This window comes from Zosterops lateralis, assembly GCF_965231275.1.
Source record: "Zosterops lateralis genome assembly, chromosome: 1".
In the NCBI taxonomy this organism is placed as follows: Eukaryota; Metazoa; Chordata; class Aves; order Passeriformes; family Zosteropidae; genus Zosterops; species Zosterops lateralis.
This window is the reverse complement of record NC_139762.1, coordinates 3,437,309-3,459,852: the sequence shown is the minus strand read 5'-3', so window position 1 is coordinate 3,459,852 and position 22,544 is coordinate 3,437,309. Positions and strand designations below refer to the sequence as shown.

The following is a 22,544-nucleotide window of genomic DNA, read 5'->3' as shown; positions in this document are numbered from 1 at the left end:
TGGATGTCTGCAGCTGGGAGGGGCTGGGGGAACCAGGGGAGCAGAGATGGGGGGAAAATCCCATTTTGGGGGGTTCTGGGGATGCCCCCAGTGCCCTCCAGAGCTGTTGTGCTGCTCTGTTTTTAGGGTGGTGGATGAGGATCCGTGTGTCCGTGATGTTTTGGGTGGTGTCTGCAGCAGGGTTGGGGGCAGGAATGGGTTTTGGGGGTGGTCACCATCCCAATGAGCCTCTCTGAGCACCTCTGGGGCTTTTCCTGCCATGGGGCAGAGCGTGTCTGGGTGCTGGAGGTGTGGGATGGCCCTGGGACTCTGCATGGGGCCTCCACAGACACCCTGGAGCTGCTCCAGCTTTGCCCTCTTGGTCTCCAGAATGAGGATTTTGGGGTACTAGATGAGGCTGGGGGTGTTGGGGTGATAAAACCCATCCCTTGCTCAGCATCAGGGAGAGCCAAGCACCTCTAGGGGTGAAATAGTGAAGCTCTGCTTTATTTTGGAGGCTGGCTGTGTCCCACAGGTCCCATCCCAGGCCCTGAGGGGGTTTGGGGGATCCCTCTCCTGTAAGGAAATGTTCCTTAAACACCATCCCAGTGGGGGACCCCCATTCCCTGTGAACAGTGGGAGAACGTGCCCAAAATCCCATTTTTAAATAAACCAACCTTATTCCACTACAACTCAAACTGAAGTTTTACTCCCCAAAAAGCTTTGGGGTCTTTTCAGTGGATTTGGAGAGGGGGTGATGGGGTTGTGTGCCTCAGTTTCCCCCTCCACAGCAGGATCCAGAGGATGCTCCCAAGAACCAAATCTGCCTTAAACACATCCAGGCGGAGGGATCCCCATTTCCTCCAAACCTTGGGAGAACACTCCAAAAATCCCATGTTAAATTAATTGCTGTTACTCCATGACACCCCAAAATGAGGTTTTATGCGCCAAAAAGCCTTGGGGACTTTTTTATTGGTTTGAAGAGGGAGTAAAGAGTTTTGTGCCTCAGTTTCCCTCCCTCATAGCAGGATCCAGAGGATGCTCCCAATTAATGCTCCAAATGTGCCTTGAGCACATCCAGGTAGGGGCATCCCCATTTTATCAACATCAGGAAAACACTCCCCCCAAAAAAATCCCATTTTAAGCAAATGGACACTTTTTATCAGCATTTAAATATTTTCAATCCCATTTTAAGCAAAACCCACAACTCCTCAAACTGAGGTTTTACATCCCCCCAAAATAAAACCTTTGGGTTGTTTCAATGAGGTTGTGCAGGGGGCTGTGCGTGCCTCAGTTTCCCCCTCCACAGCAGGATGCAGAGGATGCTCCCAATTAATGCTTCAAATGTACCTTAAACCCAGGTAGGGGCATCCCCATTTCCCATTTCATCCAAACAGCAGGAAAACACTCCTCCCAAAAAAAAAAAAAAAAAAAAAAAAAAAAAAAAAAAAAAAAAAATCCCATTTTAAGCAAATGGACACTTTTTATAAGCATTTCAAACATTTTTAATTTTGAAGCATTTAAGCCTTTTTAATCTCATTTAAAGCAAAACCCACAACACCTCAAACTGAGGTTCTACATCCCCCCAAAATAAAACCCCTTGATGAGGTTGTTCAGGGGGCTGTGTGTGCCTCAGTTTCCCTCTCCACAGCAGGATCCAGAGAATGCTCCCAATTAATGCTCCAAATGTGCCTTAAACACATCCAGGTAGGGGCATCCTCATTTCATTCAAACAGCAGGAAAACACTCCCCAAAAAATCCCATTTTAAGCAAATGGACACTTTTTATAAGCATTTCAAACATTTTTAATTTTAATGGATTAAAGCATTTTCAATCCCGTTTTAAGCAAAACCCACAACACCTCAAACTGAGGCTTTACATCCCCCCCAAAATAAAACCCCTCCATGAGGTCATGCAGGGGCTGTGCGTGCCTCAGTTTCCCCCTCCATAGCAGGATCCAGAGGATGCTCCCAATTAAAGCACCAAATGTGCCTTTAACACTTCCAGATGAGGGTACCCTCATTTCATTCAAACAGCAAGAAAACGCTCTCCCCAAAAATCCCATTTTAAGCGAACAGACACCTTTTATAAGCATTTAAAACATTTTTAATTTTAAAGCATTTAAGCATTTTCAATCTCGTTTTAAGCAAAACCCACAACACCCCAAACTGAGGCTTTACATCCCCCCCAAATAAAACCCCTCCATGAGGTCATGCAGGGGCTGTGCGTGCCTCAGTTTCCCCTCCCCAGGGGATGCAGGGGATGCTCCCGGGGGATGCTGCGCTGCCAGAGGCGGCTGTAGCGGAGGGCTGGGGGTGCGGGGACAGGGGCCAGGGGGGTGTCCCCGTGGGGGTGGCGGTGGCTGCTGTCGCTTTAAAGGGGCAGCCGCGGCCCCAGCTGATGCGGCGGCTCCAATCAGCGGCCCCGGGGCTCTTGGCAGCCGGAGCCGCCGCCGCTCCGCATTCCTCCGGCTTCCCAAAAGGGGCGAACATGGCGATGGGCAGGATGAGGTGAAGAGGAGGAGGAGGAGGAGGAGAGGAAAACATTAAAAATAAAAAGAAAAAAAAAAAAAAAGAAGAAGAAAGAAAGAAAGAAAAAAAGAAGATAAAGCAGGAGGAGAGGAAAAATATAAAAAGGGAAATATAGGAAGAGAAAAAAAAAAAAAAGGAAAAGAGGGACGGGGATGCAAGCAGCGCTGGCGCGGTGATTTCCTCCCCCCTCCCTCCCCTCCTCCTTCAAAAGGCGAAAAAAAAAAGCAGAAATAAGGCAGCCAAAAGAAAAAAAAAAAAAAAAAAAAAAAAAAAAAAAAAAAAAAGGGGGGGAAGAAAAAAAAAAAAAAGCCACCAAACCAGCAACCCACCCAACCCACCAATTCCTTGTTTTTTTCATGGAGAGCACAAACCCCAGGCCAGCGGAGGAGGACCGGGACTCCTCAGCGCGGAGACCTTTGCATCAAAATGGTAGAGCCTGAACCCCCCCCAACCCCTCAATCCCTTTCTCCCTTTTCTCCTCGCTTTTATTTTCCACCTCTCCCCTTCCCTTTCCTTCCTTCCTTCCTTTCCTTCCTCCGCCGCGTTCCCGGGGCCTTTCCCGACTTCCCAAAAGGCCTCGAAACTTGCCCAAATCGCGGCCGGGGCGGGATGCGGGAGGGGGAGGCTGCAGGGGCGATGCTGCGTCCACCACTGGAGGGGGAGAACGGGGTGTCGTGGATTATTTTTTGGGGTTTTTTTGGAGGGAAAGGATATAAAAAACCCGCAGCCCGGCCGGGTTTGGGGCCGGTGCTGCTCTGCTGGGGCGGCTGCGTGGGAGTCCCCCCTTCCCGCAAGGAGAAAATGGGTTGGTTTTTGTTAAAATGGCATTAAAAAGGCGCCCCCCACCACCTTTAGGGGGGATGGGGGTGCAGAAGGGGCGTGAGGAGGGGTCTGACCTTCCTCCCCCTCTTTGGGAGACCCCCAGCCCAGCTCGGGGGGTCACTGGGAGGATTTTAGGGGGTCGCACACACTTTTGGAGCCCCCAGGCCGGAGGATTCGCTGGTGGGGAGTGTTGGGGGGGGGCGCAGGATCTGCCGCTTCCTCGGCCATTCCCATTCCCCGGATGACTCCATCCTTTTGCCAATTCCTGCCCGCCTTCCCCCTCCATTCCCCCCCCTCCCTGCTATGGCTGGTTCCCGTCGTGGGCCCCCCTTTTCCCGGGGGGGTCTCGGGGGTCTCATCCCGGAGGAGCGAAGCTGCAGGGAGGGAGCAGCATCCCACCCCTCTCCTGGTGGGGAAAGCGATTTTCCAGTCCTGCACTTAAAAAAAATTAATTATAATAATGATAATAATAATAACACCGGAGCTGGGGCTCTCGCCTGCAGCAGTGACCTATTTTATCGGCCCGTGGAGTTGTTTTTTTTTTTTGGAGAGGGAGGGAGGTTAGTTGGAGTTGCGGAGGATCCACGGGAAATCCCCTTGGGATGTGCCGTGACCGCGGGATCGCCGCTCCCGGTCCCTCGGAGCCTCCCCCATCCCTAAAAGTGCGGGCTTGTGGTTTGCCCCAGCGCTGGCTCCGCGCCCGTCCTGACGCCCCGGGAAACGCGCGAGAGGAATTTTTGGAAAGGGGAAGAAAGTGCGAGCTCGGATGGGATGGCGGGATGGGGTTGGGCACCCCCAGACCGCGGTACTGGGGTTAAACGGGTCGGGATTGGGGTTGGGATCACACCGGGCACTCACACCCGGCCTGTGAAATTCCTCCTGGCGTGGAATCCCTGCTGAAACCACCCCTGCATCCCTTCCCAGAGGAGATGCTGGGGGCACCCCGGGGTGTTTTGGGGGGCGTTTCATGCCCTGAGGTTGGGGCTGGAGACACCCAGAGCCCACCCAAGCAAGCAGCCCCACGAGGAAGAAAAGTTGGGAATTCAACCTTCCTTCCACACCCTGCCTCGGCAAAGAACCAGAGGAAGATTTGCTTTACAAAGCAAAATTCCTCCCTTTGGAAAGACACTAAGGGATTTATTATTATTTAATTTTTTTTATTTTTTTTTTTCCTCCTTGGATCTGTGATGAAATCTCTCTGGGTGCAAACGTTCTGCCTTCCCAAGTGCAGAGTTTTCCTCTTGGGCTCAGCACCGCTCCGGGGGGATTTTCCCTGGGATGGCTCGAGGGTCCCCCTTTGCCAACCTGGGCTTGGAAATGACGGCGGAGCTTTGTTCTCCCCGGAAGGAATTAACGGAGCGTTGGGCTCTCGGCAGGCGAGATAAACGGCCCTGTGTCTGCGTCTGGAGCAGAGACATTGTCACCCCCCTCCACAAAAATAACCCGCCTTTGGAGATGGATCCTTTGGAAAAGGGAGGGAGAGACGGGAGAGGTCGGTTGGCCGCGAGTTGATGAAATATTGGTTATTTTTAAGATGAGGATTTTTTCTGCTCGAGGAAAAATAAGGAGGGGGGGGGAAAAAAATCCTGAAACCTTTTGCGGATGAACTGAATGTGTCAAAACATCAGAGGGTCTTTGAAGGTTTTTGGGGAATCGGTGATTTTCCCGTTCTCCCTCCGTGCTCCAGCTGGAGGAGAAAACTGAGGGCTCTCCCACGCCTTTATAGAGGGGACCTGGTTGTGGCCGTGACAAAGTGACTCTCCAGGAAGAGCAAGGGATAAAGCTTTTAATTTGCTGCCACATTTGCCTGGCCATAAAAAATGTGGATATCTAAATCCTCTATGTGGTTTGTGTCCTGAATGTCCCCTGACATTCCACTGGTCCCTGTAAATCCAGGGGAGTGGACATTGTTGGGCAGGATGAGCTCAGGGTCAGGCTCTGTGCCTCCTGCCCCTAATTTTTCCTTATTTTTAAGGGAATTGTTGGAGTAGTTTGTGCAGGGCAGGGATGGCACCTTTGGGTTTCCTGCATGGGGACACCTGAGGACTTGTCCCTATGTCCTTTGGGACTGCTGTCCCCTCTTCAGCCAGCTCCCACCTCTCCTGATGATGAAAACTGGGATGCCTTTGGATATGGGGAAAGACTGGCCATGGTGGCGCAGATGTGATGGGTAGAAGACTTCATTACAATAAACTGTCTTTTTTCATTATTATTTTTATGATTACATCTTTTGCCTGGAGCCAGGGCTGCTGACACCCTGTCTGTTGAAGCCCTGCTCCCCGAGCTACTGGGAAAATTGTGATAAAAGTAAGGATAAAAATAATGCATGCTGATAAAAATGTTGAAAGTGTTGGGTGCATCCAGATCCTTGATCTGGGCAACTGGATCTAAAGGAAGAAGGCCCATGGCAGGGAAGTTGGAACAAGATAATCTTTAGGGTCCCATCCAGCCCAAACCATTCATTGGCTGGATTAGAGGAGCGTGGCTCATCCCCAAAGAGCCCCGGTCAAGGCTGGGGTTAGGATGGAACTGGAGATAGAAACCATCTCTGGGGTCAGAGTCCCATTTCCTGGGTTTGGAAAGAATGGATGGAAAATCCTGCCTAAGATGTTGGGACAGGGTCAGTCTTGGATCTCTGTGGCAAGTTTGTGGTTGGGTTAGGAAATGCTGTGGTTTTGGGGTTTACTGAGGGCTGAGTGTGGGACAAACCTTGGAGGTGTCACCTCCCACCACATTGTTGATCCTGGAAGGTCATGGTGGCTGCCCCAGAGATGGGCACTGTGGTGCCAGGCAGGGGATGCTGCCCTTTGATGGAAACCTCATTCAGCAGTGCTTGGGAGGAGGCTCCATCCATCCTTCCATTCATCCACCCTTCCATCCACCCTTCCATCCATTCACCTGTCCATCCTTCCATCCCTCCATCCCTCCATCCACCTATCCATCTGTCCCGCCCTTCCTCCATCTCTCCACCTCTCCACCTCTCCATCTCTCCATCCATCCATCCATCCATCCATCCATCCATCCATCCATCCTTCTATCCATCTATCCATCCCTCCCTCCCTCCCTCCATTCCTCCCTTCCCTGCTCCCAGCACTGAATTTGGGGTTCCTGAGGGGGATCCTCTGAGCTATGGGGGTCTCTGAGCTCCGCCTGTCCTGTTGTATCCATGCCCTCCTTCAGTGGCAGTGGGGGCATCTCTGGGGGGTGATGCCTCCTCTTTGTGCAGTGCTCTGGGCTGGGCAGTGGTCTGGAGTTGGCCCCTGGCGCAGCCACTTGGCCGCCAGCCCAGCTGGGGAGGTCATCCTGGGGTTTTGTCCTCGTTTCCTCCCTCAGTCTTCCCTCTGCTTGTTTGTCTCGGGCAGGGGAGGGAGGGAGACAGTGGCTTTGCGTGTGTGTGCGTGTCCCCCGGGCTCTTCCAGCCCGGCAGTGACTTTGTGGGCAGGCCTGGATCCCACAGATGGAGGGCAGCATCCCACCCCATTTTCCTCCATTCCATCCCACCCCATCCCATCCCGCCGCCTGCTCCTGTGCCAGCGCCGTGGCTTGGGGACATCTCCATCAGCTGGATGTCACTGGCTGTGCCAGGCACTGGCAGGGCCCCCATGGCCTGTCTGTCCTGTCTGCCCTGTCTGTCCTGTCTGCCCTGTCTGTCCTGTCTGCCCTCAGCGTTTGCCAGGGCTGTGCCAGCTCTGCTGAAATCCAGCATCATCCCTTCGGGATTTAAGCCCAGACCTGGCTTTGCGCGGCTCTGGAATCACCTGCAGAGCTTTTGTACCACGTGTTGGGTCTGACTGAGCTGCACCTCTTTCAGCCCTGACCCAGGGGACAGGGACACACAGAAAGGTGCATCCATCCAGGTTTTGGTGCCTCTGCTCTCTTGGAGGGATTGGGATTTGTCCTGGGATGAAAATAATGCAACGTTGCTGGAGCTTCTGTATTTTTGCAGCAGAGGCTGTGTCTGAGCAAGGGATGGTGCTTGACTTTTTTTGTATGGACTCCCAGGGCTTGGCACTGCCCTCACTGTCACCCCTGGTGGAACAGAGGGACAGTGTCCTCGATGGCATCACGGTGGTGGCATCCCGCAGGAGCAGCATCACCTCACTGGGATGATTTGGATATGGGGAATGACAGTGGGGTTGGTCCATCCATCCTTGGAACTCTCACAGTGGCTTTGCAGCTCTGTGTGCAAAAGGAAAGGAGAAAAGCACCCAGAGTGGCTGATAGGGTTTAAAAAAAATTAAAAATATGGGAGAAATAAAAAAAGCAGGAAGCCTTTAACCCTCTGTGGGCTGTCTGTTGGGAACAGTGCCTGTTCCCAGTGGGTGAAGCTTTGTGCTGCTCATCCCACCTCACCCTGCTCCTCTCCCCGTACTGCATGGTGCTTCCAACGAAACCCCAAATTAACCTTTTCCCCTTTCCAAGGTGTCCTTTTGATTGCAGGGAGACAGGGATGGGAAAAGGAGTTGTCCCTGTTCCATTGGTGGGCCTGGTGCTGCTACCAACTTCCTGGGAAAAGCATCCTTGAGCCAAAGGCTGTCAATGCTGAGTATCATTAATAAAAAATTAGGAACAACCAAAAGAGAGAGGGGGGAAAAAAAAGCCTGAGAATCATCTGACTGTCCCACAGCTGAGTTAATGCTCTTCTTCACCCAACAGAAGCTGTGAGGTTTTTCGGTGTGCCCAACACCCCAGGATGAGACAGGTCGAGCCCCATCCCCTCTCCTGTTGTCACTGTAGCTGCACATGGCTCTGCTTTAGGCAACACAGAGAGAAAAAAAATCCCCCCTTGGGATGGTGTCAGCAGCATCCCCAAAGGGTGGGGAGCGGGGCCGGGCACGTCCCGGCGGGCAGGATGCCGGCGGTGGGCAGGATGCCGGCGGTGGGCGCTCGGGGCCCTGCCGGCCGGCGCCTCGCCAGGCGGGGCTGTGGCCGGGCTATTGTTTTCCCTTCCTGCTTGTTTTTCCGGACAACCCTCTCTTAATTAAATAAAAACACCCGTCGGAGGAGCGGGAGGACCCCACCCCCGGAGCGGTCCCGAGAGCAAAGCACCCACGGGGAGCTCCCCGGGGAGGGAGGGGACAGCAGAGAGGTGAAGGTAGGCGACAAGGCGAGGGGCGGGAGCTTTGGGATGTTCTCCATCCCTCTGCCAGGTTTCTGTGCTCCGGAATTGCGGATTGGGATGGGATGTGCACGGTCCGCTCGTTCTGGGGCGGTTTCGGCTCGGTGGATCCCGGTTTTGGGAGGCTCTGGGCAGGCACGAGCGTCACATCATTTTGGAAAAATAAAAAAAAAAATCTTTTAATGGCTTCAAAATTAAGGAGGAAAGGCTGGAAGTTTCATGCGAGGGTCTGGAAAGGCAGAGGGCAAGTTGTAGGAGGGCGAGGATTAAAACCGAAAGCGCGAGTGTTGGGGATTGGTAACGATGCCCCTTTTGTGTCATCCGAGCTAATCTGTAAAAAATGGGGGTTTCGTGTTATTTCTTTCTGTAGCAAAAAGTCAAGTTTTGACATTAAATAGTTCCAGCCCAGCTCTTTTGTCCTGGAGTGCAGCAATGTCCAAATTGAGAAGAGGGCATATGGGGGACTTTTTTTTTTTTTTTTTTTTTTTTTGAGGAGTAAGTGCTGACATTGTATTTAGCTCCTTATTAAAGCACTTTTCTTTAATGCAATTTAATACTGAAGGTCAACTATGAATGCTTTGGTGGTTGGAAATGATACAGAAAAGCAGATTGCTTTTTTTTTTTTTTTTTTTTTTTTTTTTTTTTTTTTTAAACATCTTGAGGGTGAAAAATTTAAAGAAATCCCCAAGTTTTGTGCTGAATGGAAAGTGGTTCACAGGCAGCCGGTCTTGTCACCACTTAAATGTGATTTTTATGCCCTAAAATCCCCTTTCCTTGTGCTTATGTGGGAAAGAATTACTCATGGCCCTCGATGAGGGCGCTAGAAACTAATAATTAATGAATTAAATAAATAAGAGGCTGGTGAAGGTCAGAGATGATCTTCTGGGGGCCTGAGGATTTGAGCATTTAAATATATCCAGAGTGGCCCAACCTTCTGGTCCTTTGGGGAGGTTTAGAGCTGCAGGAACATTCAGGGGAATCTCATTCTCAATAGCTGCATTTTGTCATAGCACATTGATTTAAATCCAGCAGCAAACACCTTTCAGGGCAGGTGGGCAGGTGTTCGTGGGGCTGTTTAGGGAAACTGAGGCACATAGCGGGATGGAAATGGAGCTTGGGGTGGGATTTTTGGTGGTTTGGCTGGAGAGAGGCTTCCTTGCTCTAGTGAACACCAGCATCTCCTTCCACCACCATCCTCTGTCTTCGGGGCTCATCCTCACCCTGAGCATCCTCCCCATCCTCTGGCCGCCCTCTTGCCCCAGCAGCTGTTTTGGGATGGGACTTGGGGCAGCATCACGTCAAAACTTTCTCAAAATAGAGCTGGAAGGCAGAGTCAGGGCGGGGAGGGCTGGCTGGAGGCGCCGCCTGCCCCTCGGGGTGTGGAATTCACGGCCACGCTGCTTTCTAATAATTTTTAGGAGTGGTTTGTTGTTTTTATTTTCTGCATTGATGATGCCAGAACCTCGCTTAGACGTTGGCAGGGTGTGGTGGGGCCCCGCAGTTTTTTAGGTTCACCCTGGTTTAGTACCTGCGGTGAGCTGCCCAGGTCTGGGAGGGGATGGAGATGGGATGGGGATGGGATGGGATGGGATGAGGATGGGATGGGGATGGGATGGGATGAGATGCAATGGAGATGGGATGGGATGGGATGAGGATGGGATGAGATGGGATGGGATGAGATGCAATGGAGATGGGATGGGATGGGATGAGGATGGGATGAGATGAGATGGGATGAGATGCGATGGAGATGGGATGGGATGAGATGCGATGGAGATGGGATGGGATGGGATGAGGATGGGATGAGATGGGATCAGATGAGATGCAATGGAGATGGGATGGGATGGGATGAGATGAGATGGGATGCGATGGAGATGGGATGGGATGAGATGCGATGGAGATGAGATGGGATGCGATGGGATGTGATGGGATGCGATGGGATGGGAGACCTACTTCTGGCAGAGGAGCAAGGTGGTGATGATGGAAAAGAGCAAAACTCGTGATTCTCCTTTTTATCTCTCTCTCTTTTTTTTTTTTTAATATAAGAAATATTAATATATATATATATTTCAAATATTTGCGTTTTCCCCGAGGAAGAGCCCTGGATTTAACCTCCCCATTAATCCCCTATTAGTCAGGTTTCTCCGCTCCAGCGGAGCTGCAGGGACGTGGAGCTGCCGGAGGGGCATTTTGGGGCAAGTTGGGGTCTTTCTCGGGCTCTCACCCCGGCAGGCGCCTCTTGTCTCGGCCGGGGCTCTGGCTCCAGGCAAGCCTCACGAAAAGCATCTGAGAGCAATAAAGAGCAAAAGGCTCCCGCTGACAAGCCTGGGCTGAAGTCACCGGCGGGACGCGGCCAAGACACGCATTGTCCTCGCCGCTGCTGGGACTGATTAGAGCTGCCTGGCAAAGAGCGGCGCTGGGTGAGGGATCAGCCCCTTTTGCCAAAAATCCTCGATCCGGAGGGGAAAAAAAAAAATAATAAAAAAAAAATAGCCGGCTTTTGTTTTCCAGGCTGGGCGATGCCGCCCCACAGACCCATTTTCCCCCTATTTTGCACCCATTTCTCTGTGGCTCTTCCTATGTCAAGCTTGGTGTACCCTAAATAGGGAATGAGGTGAGATGGATTCCTGGAGGAAAAACCTGAATTTAGGTGGAGTGTTGTTTTTTTTTTTTTTTTCAGGAGAGAACCTGGCAAACAGCAAGCTGCACTGCTGAATTCCTGCTGTCTCGTCAGTTTTTGATATTTATTATATCCCTAATTATTTTCTACGTGTTTTGGTGGGGAGGGGGGGGTGCTGAACCATCCAAGATCTCATCAAAATGTTCTTGGCAGTCATGAGAGGCTCAGAAAATGGTGGGGTGGATGGATATTCCAGCTGGGATGCAGCATTTTGTAACAAATATGTATATAAAGAATGTTTATGTATATGTTTATATATTTGTATATTCATATAAAAATGCATTTATATAAATATACATATATATTTATATATAAGTAGTTTAACTATATATAAGCACGAATGTATAAAATATTGAAAATATTAAATATATACAAATTATTAAAAAGGATATAAAAATATATATAAACACCCAACCCTTTTCCTACCTCTCTGCCCCACTCCAGGCTTCAGAGCCAAGAATTTGGAGCAGAACTGCTTTTTCCATGCTTTTCCTGGGTGCCAGCACTTGCTGGGGCTCTCCAGGGCTATCAGGACCATGCAAAGCTGAGATCTCAATTGGTTGGATGGGTTGGTTGTGGAGCAGAAATCCAATGAAAATGAAAAAAAATTTGGCAGGGAGGGGAAAGAGTTTTTTTGCTTATTGGGAAAACAGCGAAGAAAACACCCTTTTTTATTATTTAAACATTTTTGTCTGTGTGTGCTTTTGCCTTTGGCTCACCACTAAAAAAAAAAAAAAAAAAAGACAAACAGAACATGTCTTGCTGGAATTTGTGTGTTGATCAAGAGCTGCCATTTGTTCCAGAAAAAAATGGGAGCTGAAAAAATTCTTTTTGGAGCAGGAGGTTCTGCGCCATGTCCTTGGTCACATCCTACAAAGGTCAGGAAGGAGGGTCTTATGAGTCTGGATCTGTCTCCATCCAGGATTTGGGTGTTCAGCAAAGGAAGCAGAGAGAAAGGGTGTGTCCCACCTTCTTTTAATACAGGACACAGGATTTAGGATGGGGGATATCCATTGGATTTGGGATGGAGCAGGCAGACTCATCCTGGGGCTCAGGTATGACCAGGAGAGGGGATGAACACTAGGGATGATCTGGACCATGTGAAATACCTGGGAGTTGGATTAAATGCCCAGAAAACTCAGCCTGGGGAAGGTTGGCAGTCGCAGCATCTCCCAGCCTGGGGGTGCTGCTCCCTGATTTGAATTTTTCCAGGTAGTGCCTTTCCCCAGGCAATGGAAAATGAGCATTAAAAAGTGCATAAATCATCCCAATGAATCCAGCTGTGAGTGAGCTGCTGTCGTGAGCGAGAGCACGCGGTGCAATTCAGAAATATCAGAGGATATTGGGCTTTATGTAATTATCTGTAGAAGCAGGGAGCTATAAAATCCTAATTTCCTTTTATTTAGGGGGTTAAATCTCAGCAGGTGCCTAAAATTGGCTTCCTGCTTGGGGCAGATATCCACCTGGATGTCCATCTGGTTCAAGAGGTCAAGGCATCCCCTCTCCTGTGTAACATCTCTCAGTGAGTGTGGACACCTGAGCCTGCCTTTGGACCTTCTTGATGACCATGGAGGCCATTCCTTGAAGGAATATCAGAGGGTGCTCTTGTGGCCCTGACCTGCCCTTTCACTGGGGCTTCTCCTCCTTGGTTGGGTCTCCTGGACTCAAGTTGGTGGTGGAGCTTCTTGGTTGGTGTCTTCAAGCTGGGCCTGGTAGTGGAGCTTCTTGGTGTTCCAAAGCTGGGGCTGGTGGTGGAGCATTTTGGTTGACATGTCCAAACTGTTGGTGATGGAGTTTCTTGGCTGGTATCTCCAAACTGGGGTTGGTGACGGAACGTTTTGGTTGGCATCTCCCAGCTGGGGAGGCAGTAGAGCTTCTCAGGTGGCATCTCTGACTTGGGGGATGCACAGAAAGAGACGGATGGCATGGCCAGAAGCATGTTTTTTGGGGGAAAGAGCCCTGAATGATTTTATTTCTTTCCTCCCTACAGCTGATAGTCGAAAAAACGACTGACTACCCTTCGGCTGAGTACTCCCTGGTGGAGGATGTAGCCCTCCACTTCACGTGTTTGATGGACAGACTGAACGAGCAGCGCCTCTTTCAGCCGGACCTGTGCGACGTGGACATCGTGCTGGTGCAGCACAAGAGCATCTTCCCGGCGCACAAGGGGGTCCTGGCGGCCTACAGCCAGTTCTTCCACTCCCTCTTCACCCAGAACAAGCAGCTGCAGCGCGTGGAGCTTTCTCTGGAGGCCCTCACCTCGCAGGGCCTCCAGCAGATCCTCAACTTCATCTACACATCCAAGCTGCTGGTCAACTCCTGCAATGTGCAGGATGTGCTGAACGCGGCCGCTGTGCTGCAGATGAACAACATCGCGTCATCCTGCCAGGACCTGCTGGACACCCGCTCGCTCAGCCTGGCCACCGACATGGCCCTGCCCGCCGAGGGCTGTGCCGGACCCCCGCCCTACTACTGCGAGATCAAGCAGGAGGTGGATGCTCCCCACCCCAAGATCTACGCCCGGGAGGGCAACGACCCCTTCTCGGTGCGAGTGGAGGACGGGACAGGCAGCGGGACGCTCCCCCCTGGCCCGGCCAAGCAGTACTACAAGGAGGAGAAGGATGGAGGTCCTGGTGCTGTCTGTAAGATGGAGGGCGAGGAGTCCGAGGAGGATCTGGACAGCCAGGGCTCCTACAACAGGGAGCAGATCATCGTGGAGGTGAACCTCAACAACCAGACCCTCAACGTCTCCAAGGGCACTGAGGGGAAGGCGGCCGCCAGTGAGGCAGCTGTGATGGGGCGGCCGGATGGGGACGGGCATGACACGGAGGAGGATGGGGAGGAGGAGAATGAGGAAGGGGAGGAGGAGGAGGAAGAGGAGGAGGATGCAGAGGTGGGAGAGGAGGAGGAGGAGGAGCGCAGCGAGGAGGAAGACCTGGAGGAGACGACGGAAGAGGAGGATGATGACGATGAAGACGCCTCAGAGATGAAAAGGGAAAAGAGCGGGCAGCCTCGCCGGGGCAGCCGGGCATCCAAAGCCACGAAACCTGCCATGGCAACCAGGTCCCAGGAGATGGCCAAGGTAGAAGAGGAGGAGGAGGAGGAGGAAGAAGAAGGCCAGAGGGGAAGGAAGAGAAAGAAGGAGCAAGATGGCTTGGGCCAGAAGGTGAAGCTGGAGGAGAAGCAGCATTACCCGTGTAAGAAGTGTCCCCGGATCTTCAACAACCGCTGGTACCTGGAGAAGCACATGAACGTCACGCACAGCCGGATGCAGATCTGTGACAAGTGCGGGAAGCGCTTCCTGCTGGAGAGTGAGCTCCTGCTGCACCACCAGACTGACTGTGAGAAGAACATCCAGGTGAGCAGGGACCCATCCAGGGCATGGATCCCACCAGGGTGAGCATCCCACCAAGGGGTGGGATCCCACTAGAGATGGATGCCCCACCAAGGGGGAAATGCCTTGCCCCAGGGTGGAGCATCCCACTAGAAATGGATGTCCCTCCAAGGGGGAAATACCCCACCAAAGTGGATGGATGTCCCATCAAGGTGGAGACATCCTATCAAAAGAGTAGCATCTCACTCCTGTGGGACATCCCAGTGAGGGAAGGGCATCCCAAACACCACAGAGGTCATTCCATCCAGCTACACCATGGGATGGGCTCGTGCTCAGATAATATTGATGTTGCAGTTGGCACATGGCGGTTGGAAGGGGACCTTCCTTCACCCATGTCTTGTATTCAGACTCAGGAGGGTCCCACAGTGGCCTGGAATCAGAGGATTTGTGCCAGGGGGGCTGTGGCTTCCCCTTGACTGGATGGGTGGAAACACGGAGTTAATTTTTGAGGAGTAATTTTTCTTTTGAGTTTATTCAGCTAATCTGGATAAAACACTGTGAGCCCATGATGGAGACACACTCCAGCATTCCCACCCAGGCTGAACCCATTTTAGCTTAATTTGAAGATTTGCTGACAGGAGTTAAAATGGTTTTAATCTGCCTTTTGTGCTTTTTTTGTGCGTATTAGCAAATTCCTGAGTGCGTTTGACATCCATGCGTGGCTCGGGCTTGGTGTGGCCTTTCCCTGTGCTAATGAGATTGTGTGTTGGCAAATTGACTTGGTTAAATCAGTGCAATTTTGGGGGGATAAGGAGGCACCCAATCAGAGCAGCAAGCACGTGTGCTCCTGAAGATCCCTCCAAATTCCCATCTCTTAATTCCTGATGAGCTGTTTTACAGGATGCTGCTGCTAATAATTGCAAATATACCAATGATGGGAGCTTCTCCCATCACCCTTGCCACCAGATTCTGAATGATTTCAGAGCTCTCCCTGATGAAGGTAACACAACCCAAGTGCTACTGGAGCCATTCACTGATGGCATCCCAAACAAAACAGGGAATGAGGCAGATCTTGGCAAGCAGGGAACACGGAAGCAGGAACAGTCTTGGCTCGTAGGTGAAGCAGTCACTGACCCTTTGGTGCATCTTCCTGACAAATTCACAGTGCTGAAATTGCTTTTTTTGGATGCTTTTTCCCAGGATGGATGAGTGTAGCTCCAATACTGCGTAGTGGTGGCTATTTCAGAGCTTAACATAAATCCTGGGCAGTTAAAAAGGAGTATTACCAGAATGTTTATTCAGCTTCATCTGCTTTCCAGGTGGATAACATGGAGCTGTCACCAGTGTTTGTTTTTTGTTTTCCCTTCTCCTTTTTATCCCTTTTCCAGATCATTTTGGAATAGGATGAACCAGAACTGCCTGTGTAGTGACCTCCTTCTGCATAAAGAGGGATCATTGTCTCCCACTTAACTGAGCATTTTTAATTTTACAAATAGCCAAATCCACTCCATTTGCTCTGATAGTATTTAATAACTTTAATCAACATCCCACAGAATTATGTCTGGATGGAAGAGGATTTTTTTTTCAGCTCTCTACATATAATAGTTTTTATTTCTTGTGTTTTAATAAAATCCGTGGAGGGACTGCCCATCTTTTCTAGTTTGGTCTCTTGCTTGCTTTCCCTGTTTTGTTCCCAAAATTAATCCATAAAGTTTTGGAATTTAAGCACCATCCTGCTCCCTGTGTTCATTCCCCGTCTCCATAATGTGCATCCTTCCTCTGTCACCTAAGAAGTGATTCATCCTTTGCTTTATTGAGTTGTCCCTCAAGCTCTTTTTTGGCCAGCTTCAGTATGGTTTTTCTTTTAACCTGCAAGAATTTATATACTCATTTTTACCCCCTCATTTGGACATTACTTCCATATTTTTGAGTGATGATTTTCAGCTGTAAGTGAGGACACAGAGCTCAGCTCTCCAAGGTGTTTTGTCTCAGCCCTGGGGGTTTTTCTACCTCTGCTGCTTTCTCTCTACCTTTCATTTTGAAATTCCCCTGCCTCTTTCATTTTAAGTGAAGAAAACGGATATTGATGTGTCTTTGATAGCAGGCTCCAGCCCTGAATTTGCTCTGAAATTTCCCTTAAAACAGAAATAATCTGTTTTAATCCACGGAAATACATACTTGGGAACAGTAGGACTTGGAGGACTACTCATGTTGACACTTGAGCATGGCAAGATGAAGATGATGAGGCTTGGAAACGGCTCTGTTGCTTTAATTTTTCCTTTGGGGCCCCTAAATATAAATATATATGGAAAAATACAGTGACTTCACAGCATAATGTTGTGTTCTCCACGGTATTTGGCTGAAGCCCATCAAGGAGCATCTGTTCCCCTGGGAAGGAGGAGAAGTGGAGGAATATCTCCCCAGGGTCACCAGCACAATTCAGCCACGTTGTAGCAAGATGCCTTCAAAGGCATGGATTATTCTCTCAACAAATCTGCAAGGAGAGAAGGGATGGTTTTAACCCTGTTGAGCAAGGGGAATGTGAGCCATGGAAAGGTAAAGGGGAAGGAGTTGACCCTTGGCTCCTGGCATGGTTTCCTTTGTGGACATCACATCTCTCTCCTGCATCTCCCTGAGCAGCGAACTGGTCTCACATGACTCCAAGAAATCTCACACTGAATCTGGAGCTTTTCCTGGGAACTTCCAGAAGAACATTGAACTTGTTGGAGCTGAAGAGATTTTCTACCTTAAATTCTTTGGGAAGAGTTTGCATGTCACGTTGTTCTCCTTGTGCTGATGGACTGGTGGTTTGGGTCCATTTTTGTCCTTTTGGATATCATGGAATCATAAATCTGCTTGGAAAACCAATTTAGTGGTGAAGTATCCATAATATCTGCTGAAGATTGAAGTTGTACTGCCCTGGCTTGGGATTCTCCTTGTTTTTATATTTTTTGCAGATTTCCAATGCACAGAGAGTTGGGATAATTTTACGTAACATCCTCATTTAGGAATAAAATGCCCAGTTGGGAATAGGGCATGAGCTATTGCTTATCCAAGTCCTGATACAGCCATTGTGGGAGATTCCACATCGTCCCCTGGAAGGTCACTGTCCCTTGCTCATCCCATGGGTAGAAATATGAACTCTGGAGGTTTTGAAGTGAAAAGGTCTTGGTCAACCAGACTTGCAGGTTGTTAGGATTTTTGATATCAGCTGTAGCTTTCACACTGATGTTCCCTTTCCATGGACGGAGCTGCTTCCCCTGCCATTCCCTGACCATCTCCTGTGTCCTTGCAGTGCGTGACATGTGGGAAGGGGTTCAAGAAGCTCTGGTCTCTCCACGAGCACAACAAGATCGTCCATGGCTATGCAGAGAAGAAGTTCTCCTGCGAGATCTGTGAGAAGAAGTTCTACACCATGGCCCACGTGCGCAAACACATGGTTGGTGAGTGTGGGAGGCGTCATAGGGAGATCTTTTTGAGGGTTGTCGTGGTTTGAAAGCAAAACGAGTGAGAGGCTCTAAGTCAGAAATATAATTTAATAAGAAGAAAGGTAAAAAGGTAAAATAAAATCAAATAAATGCAATAATACAAAAGACCACTGACAGAGTCAAAACACAACCTGAGCAGGGTGCTGGAAGCAGTCCAGATGAGGTGCTCTTCCTGAGGCAGTGATCCTGTAGAAAGGTCTGGTAACTCTGGGAATCCAGTGGGTAAGGGCTGCTTGTCCTGTCCCAAATCCCAGATTATATCCAGGTGGGAATGCTTGGCTCCTCCCCCTGGGCAGAGCATTTCCCAATGGGGTGATGAGTCGTGAAGTGTGTCCTTGATGGCCCATTAAACAGAGATAACTCCTGGAAGGAGTTCCCTGTGAGTCCTGGGCAAGGCATTGATGGGCCATTAGCAGAAGAGCCCAAAGGAGGGGCCTGGGAAAACACTGCCCCACCTGGTTCCAATAGCTCATGAAGATGGTGATAGAATATATACTTTGTGCACATCCTACACTACAACCCAGGACAGGAGTGTTGTTCCATCAACTTGGAAATGAAAGGTGTTTTCTGTTGCTGTCATGTTGGGTGTTCCAGGCTGAGATTACTCTTGGGTGAGCTTTCTCACATCCCCATCTTGAAATTTGGCCTGATATTCAGTGCTGAGCAAATGTCTGCTCAGTGCTGGGGTTGGACGTGGTGCTGGGGAATCCCATTTATTTTATTGATCAGAAGTGATCAGAGGAAGGTTTGAAATGTAACCAGTGTGAAAGGACCAGACTGCACCAGTGCTGTAGCTTTGAAAAGCAAATGGTGGTTTGGTGGTTGGGTCCCTAGGCCTTGGAGCCACCAAAGAGATCGAAAAGAGTGGGGGGTTGGAAGTGTCCTAGTTTAGGGAAAATCTGGGGGAAAACCTCCCAAATGGGATCCCTCTGGGAAGCAAACCCAAAGAGCCCATCCCCCAACCAGTCTGGCAAAAAACTTCCTCGGAGAAAAGTGGAAAAAACTATTTATTTAACAAACAAAGTGCCCACAAGCATAAAGACTGAATTATATGAAACAATAAAACCTTTCATTGCTCTGAAGTGAGAGGGTAAATTCAGAAAGTCCTTGCTGTGGGTAGCTCAGCTTGCCCAGTCTCCCACCAGTCCCTCCAGAGGTCCAGGCCCCAGTAGGCTGCAGGTGCCAGCCCTCAGTGCTCCTCTGGGTTTTTCAGTTTAGAGAAGGTTTAAACAGTCCCCAAAAAAAGAGAAAAAAACAGTCCAGGAAGCTTCTCTGCCTCAGCTAGCTAAAACTAACTAAAAGGAAAGAGATTTCTGCCCCATTGCTGGTCTGTGCTTCAGACAAACACACACAGTCCAGAGAAGGAATGCAGAGAGGGTGAGTACTGTTTTCAAAACAAACTGCACCCTTCTTCTCCCTGCTTCACCCTCAAAACCAGTCTTAAAGGCACAGAACTCAACATACAGCACAAACAGAACAGATGATTGGGGATACAAGCATCATAAAGTCACCCTAGGACAGGAAGAGAAATGCTTGCAATGTCGCTGCCATGTATCTTCCAGAGATGCTTTGAGTTTGCTGGGCTTGGGCAGGCACAGCTGGGGTGTGGGGAGATGGATGGTGGAGGTGTGTAGAGGCTCCTGACCTGCCCCTGTCCCCACCAGCACACACCAAGGACATGCCCTTCACCTGCGAGACCTGTGGGAAGTCCTTCAAGCGCAGCATGTCCCTCAAGGTCCACTCGCTCCAGCACTCTGGGGAAAAGCCTTTCAAATGTGAGGTAAGGTCCTGGCTGCCACCCCACCCCTCAGCCTCTCAAACAACTGCTTTGGGGAAAGATCTTCCACTCCTTGGGGCTTCCACTGTGCTTTGTGCCAGTGCAGCTGTAGGGATGGTCCCACAGCTTTTACAAACTTTGCATCACCTCCTGGTTTGAGGGGCCCACCAACTTTATGGTAAAACTTGTCCGGGAAGTTTCCTGACCAGTTGGGTCCCACCAACTTTATGGTAAACCTTGTCCAGGAAGTTTCCTGACCAGTTGGGTCCCACCCAATTTATGATTAAATCAATGCCAGGATCTGACCGCAAATGCCTGGATTTTGCATCCAATCCAAGCCCATCCAGCCTGCAAACCTGGCTGGCTATGTCCCAAAAAAACCTTTGGGGGCTTTCCTGGGGGGAAAGAAAAGGATTTCTTCACTGCTGGTGATTTGAGGGGAATGTGGGGATATTTTGGGTACTCATCAACAACTTCTCGCCCCTGCAGAACTGCAATGAGCGCTTCCAGTACAAGTACCAGCTGCGCTCCCACATGAGCATCCACATCGGCCACAAGCAGTTCATGTGCCAGTGGTGTGGCAAGGACTTCAACATGAAGCAGTACTTTGATGAGCACATGAAGACGCACACGGGTGAGACCCCCCTTGCCTGGCCCCAGATCTCCCTGGAAAGAGTGATGGGGTGGGGGTAACATCTTAGGATGGGCGGCAGGATTGGGACTGGTAAGGTCCCAATCAACTCGTTTAGCAAGACTTTTGGAATGGCTTCCAATGGTTCATGATCTCTGAGCTGGACACACAGGAGAGAGACCAACAAGATCTTCTCAAGAGGTCAAAACAGCACAAAATTTGGCTGGCAAACTTGAGAAAAATCAGGAGAGCTTTGGCAAAAGGTTCTGTATAGCACTTAAACAACATAAAACACTTCTCTCAGCATTAACTTGGCCCATTCAACTTAGCAAACTTTAAACATGTTAAAGTTTGATGATGTTAAGGTACTCAAAATATTCCAAGGAGAGGGAATTAGAAGGAGAGAAAGACAGAAAAGATAGAGAAGAGCGCATATACAGCTACCAACACCTGGGTTCAGACAGAACTTCCAAGAGAAATGCAGGGTCATGATGAATGTGATGTCCTGGTGTTTGGCTTTAAATACCTCTTGGTCCTCAAAGGCCTTTCTCCCACATGGGACTTGTGGTCATTTGAGGCCGTAGGGCTGGGATGTGGGGCCGTTCACTGCCTCACAAGGGCAAAGCACAACACACCTGCACTCCAAAATTCCTCGAGACACCAAACCAGTGTCTGATTCCCCCCTCTCCTCCCACCCTCAGGGGAGAAGCCCTACATCTGTGAGATCTGCGGGAAGAGCTTCACCAGCCGCCCCAACATGAAGCGGCATCGCCGGACCCACACCGGGGAGAAGCCGTACCCCTGCGACGTCTGCGGCCAGCGCTTCCGCTTCTCCAACATGCTCAAAGCCCACAAGGAGAAATGTTTCCGCGTCAGCAACCCCTTGGCTTCGGACACGGCCGTCCCCCAACCCGCCACCAGCCCGGCTCCGCTGCCCCCTGGCCCTGGTGTCTCCCCCCTGCCCCTGCCGCTGCTCCATCCTCTTCCACAGACCCTCCCTCCTCCTCCTCACCTACCGCCGCCCCCTCCCCTGTTTCCAGCGGGGAGGATAAATTCAAACAACAATTAGGTGCCCCCTCCCCAGCACCCCACCCCGGCCATGCGCCTGCACGGACTGCTCTGCCCTTCGGGAACGCCTTTCCCCCGGGGAGCCAAGGCTTTGCTTGCCTACTCTACTCTCCCTCCCTCCCTCCTCATTTTGGGGTTGTTTTGGGTTTTTATTCCTTTTTTCATTCTCTGCAGAGAGGGGGAGCAGGAGGAAGACCCTCATCCCAAGGAATGTGGGTGTTGGTGGGGGAAACCGCCGTCCGTCCATAAGGGTGTAGGTTAAAGGTGTCACTCTCTGTTTCATCTTCCCACAACCCAGCTTCATCTTCCTGCTGGGATGCTGGTGAGGCTGGGAGGAGCAGGATATCCAGGCTTGAGCTTGCTGGCCGGTGCATCAATATTTCTAAGCCGAATTCTAGTTAGTGGTGCTTGAATCCCTGTACTGTAAAGCTGGTCTTTCAAGTCAGGCTCTTCACCCACGGGGTTGAAAGGTGGGCACCCCAGAGGAGCCCACCACTGCCAGCTCCAGTGGCCCATGGCGAGCGAGCAGGTGTCCCCATTGGAAAGCCATTAGCATGCTCTCATTAGCAGCCCTCAACACGTCTTCCTTCCCTACAACAGGTTTTCCTCCTCCACAGGCAAAAGCACAAACACCCACCTTGCATCTCGGGGCATCTACAGCTCACTGTCAGTTCAGTTTGGGGGTGCCCTAAGGGAGCTGGGTTTTGGTGTGCCCTTTCTGCAAATCCCAGCAAGAAGCTGGGCTCCTGGGGATGCTCTGGAGTCAGGGAGCTGTTCCTGGGAGAGCTCAGATACCTTTGGGACTGGCAGGAGGGTAGCCTGGGACAGAGGAGCAGGACGCTTCTGTTTCTCGGCAGAATCGGCCCAGAATAGTGCCTTAACAATCTGAATAAACCCCTGAGGGATGGGTGAGCTCCAGGTCGGTCCCATTGCAAGGTTCAGAGCTACAGCAAGACCCTGTTCAGCCTGGGGGTGATGATGTCCCAATCTCCAGTTTGTTGTCTGCATTGCTCTCCCAAGCTTCACTTCTTGTGGTGCTGGCATTCATTGCCCTGTCCTGGTTTGGGGGGACCAGAGGGGACCAGTGAGGGCTGTGGTTGTTTTGGTGATGTCCTGTG

General features: G+C 50.6%; 2 protein-coding genes across 3 annotated transcripts in view; one reads left to right on the top strand and one right to left on the bottom strand.

Moving 5' to 3' along the window:
- The window catches only part of SEC22C (SEC22 homolog C, vesicle trafficking protein), a 120,084-nt gene that overhangs the window by 96,054 nt on the left and 1,486 nt on the right, over window positions 1-22,544 (bottom strand). The gene's annotated exons all lie outside the window — the stretch shown is intronic.
- On the top strand, window positions 2,333-21,492 carry ZBTB47 (zinc finger and BTB domain containing 47). Of its 2 annotated transcripts, none has more exons than XM_083869401.1 (6): window positions 2,333-2,939; window positions 13,119-14,486; window positions 17,758-17,905; window positions 19,615-19,730; window positions 20,217-20,361; window positions 21,060-21,492. In XM_083869401.1, the coding sequence occupies exons 1-6, from the start codon at window positions 2,937-2,939 to the stop codon at window positions 21,425-21,427; spliced, it is 2,148 nt and encodes a 715-aa protein (XP_083725527.1). In that variant the 5' UTR covers window positions 2,333-2,936; the 3' UTR covers window positions 21,428-21,492. The 2 variants fall into 2 exon arrangements, with proteins under 2 accessions (XP_083725527.1, XP_083725528.1); XM_083869402.1 differs by lacking the exon at window positions 2,333-2,939 and adding an exon at window positions 8,333-8,427.

What these genes read in the sequence shown, in the direction of transcription:
- ZBTB47 (XM_083869401.1), top strand. An exon ending in AAAAGCCTTTCAAATGTGAG is followed by an intron (nt 19,731 to 20,216) that starts GTAAGGTCCTGG and finishes TCGCCCCTGCAG; the next exon opens with AACTGCAATGAGCGCTTCCA. An exon ending in GCACATGAAGACGCACACGG is followed by an intron (nt 20,362 to 21,059) that starts GTGAGACCCCCC and finishes TCCCACCCTCAG; the next exon opens with GGGAGAAGCCCTACATCTGT.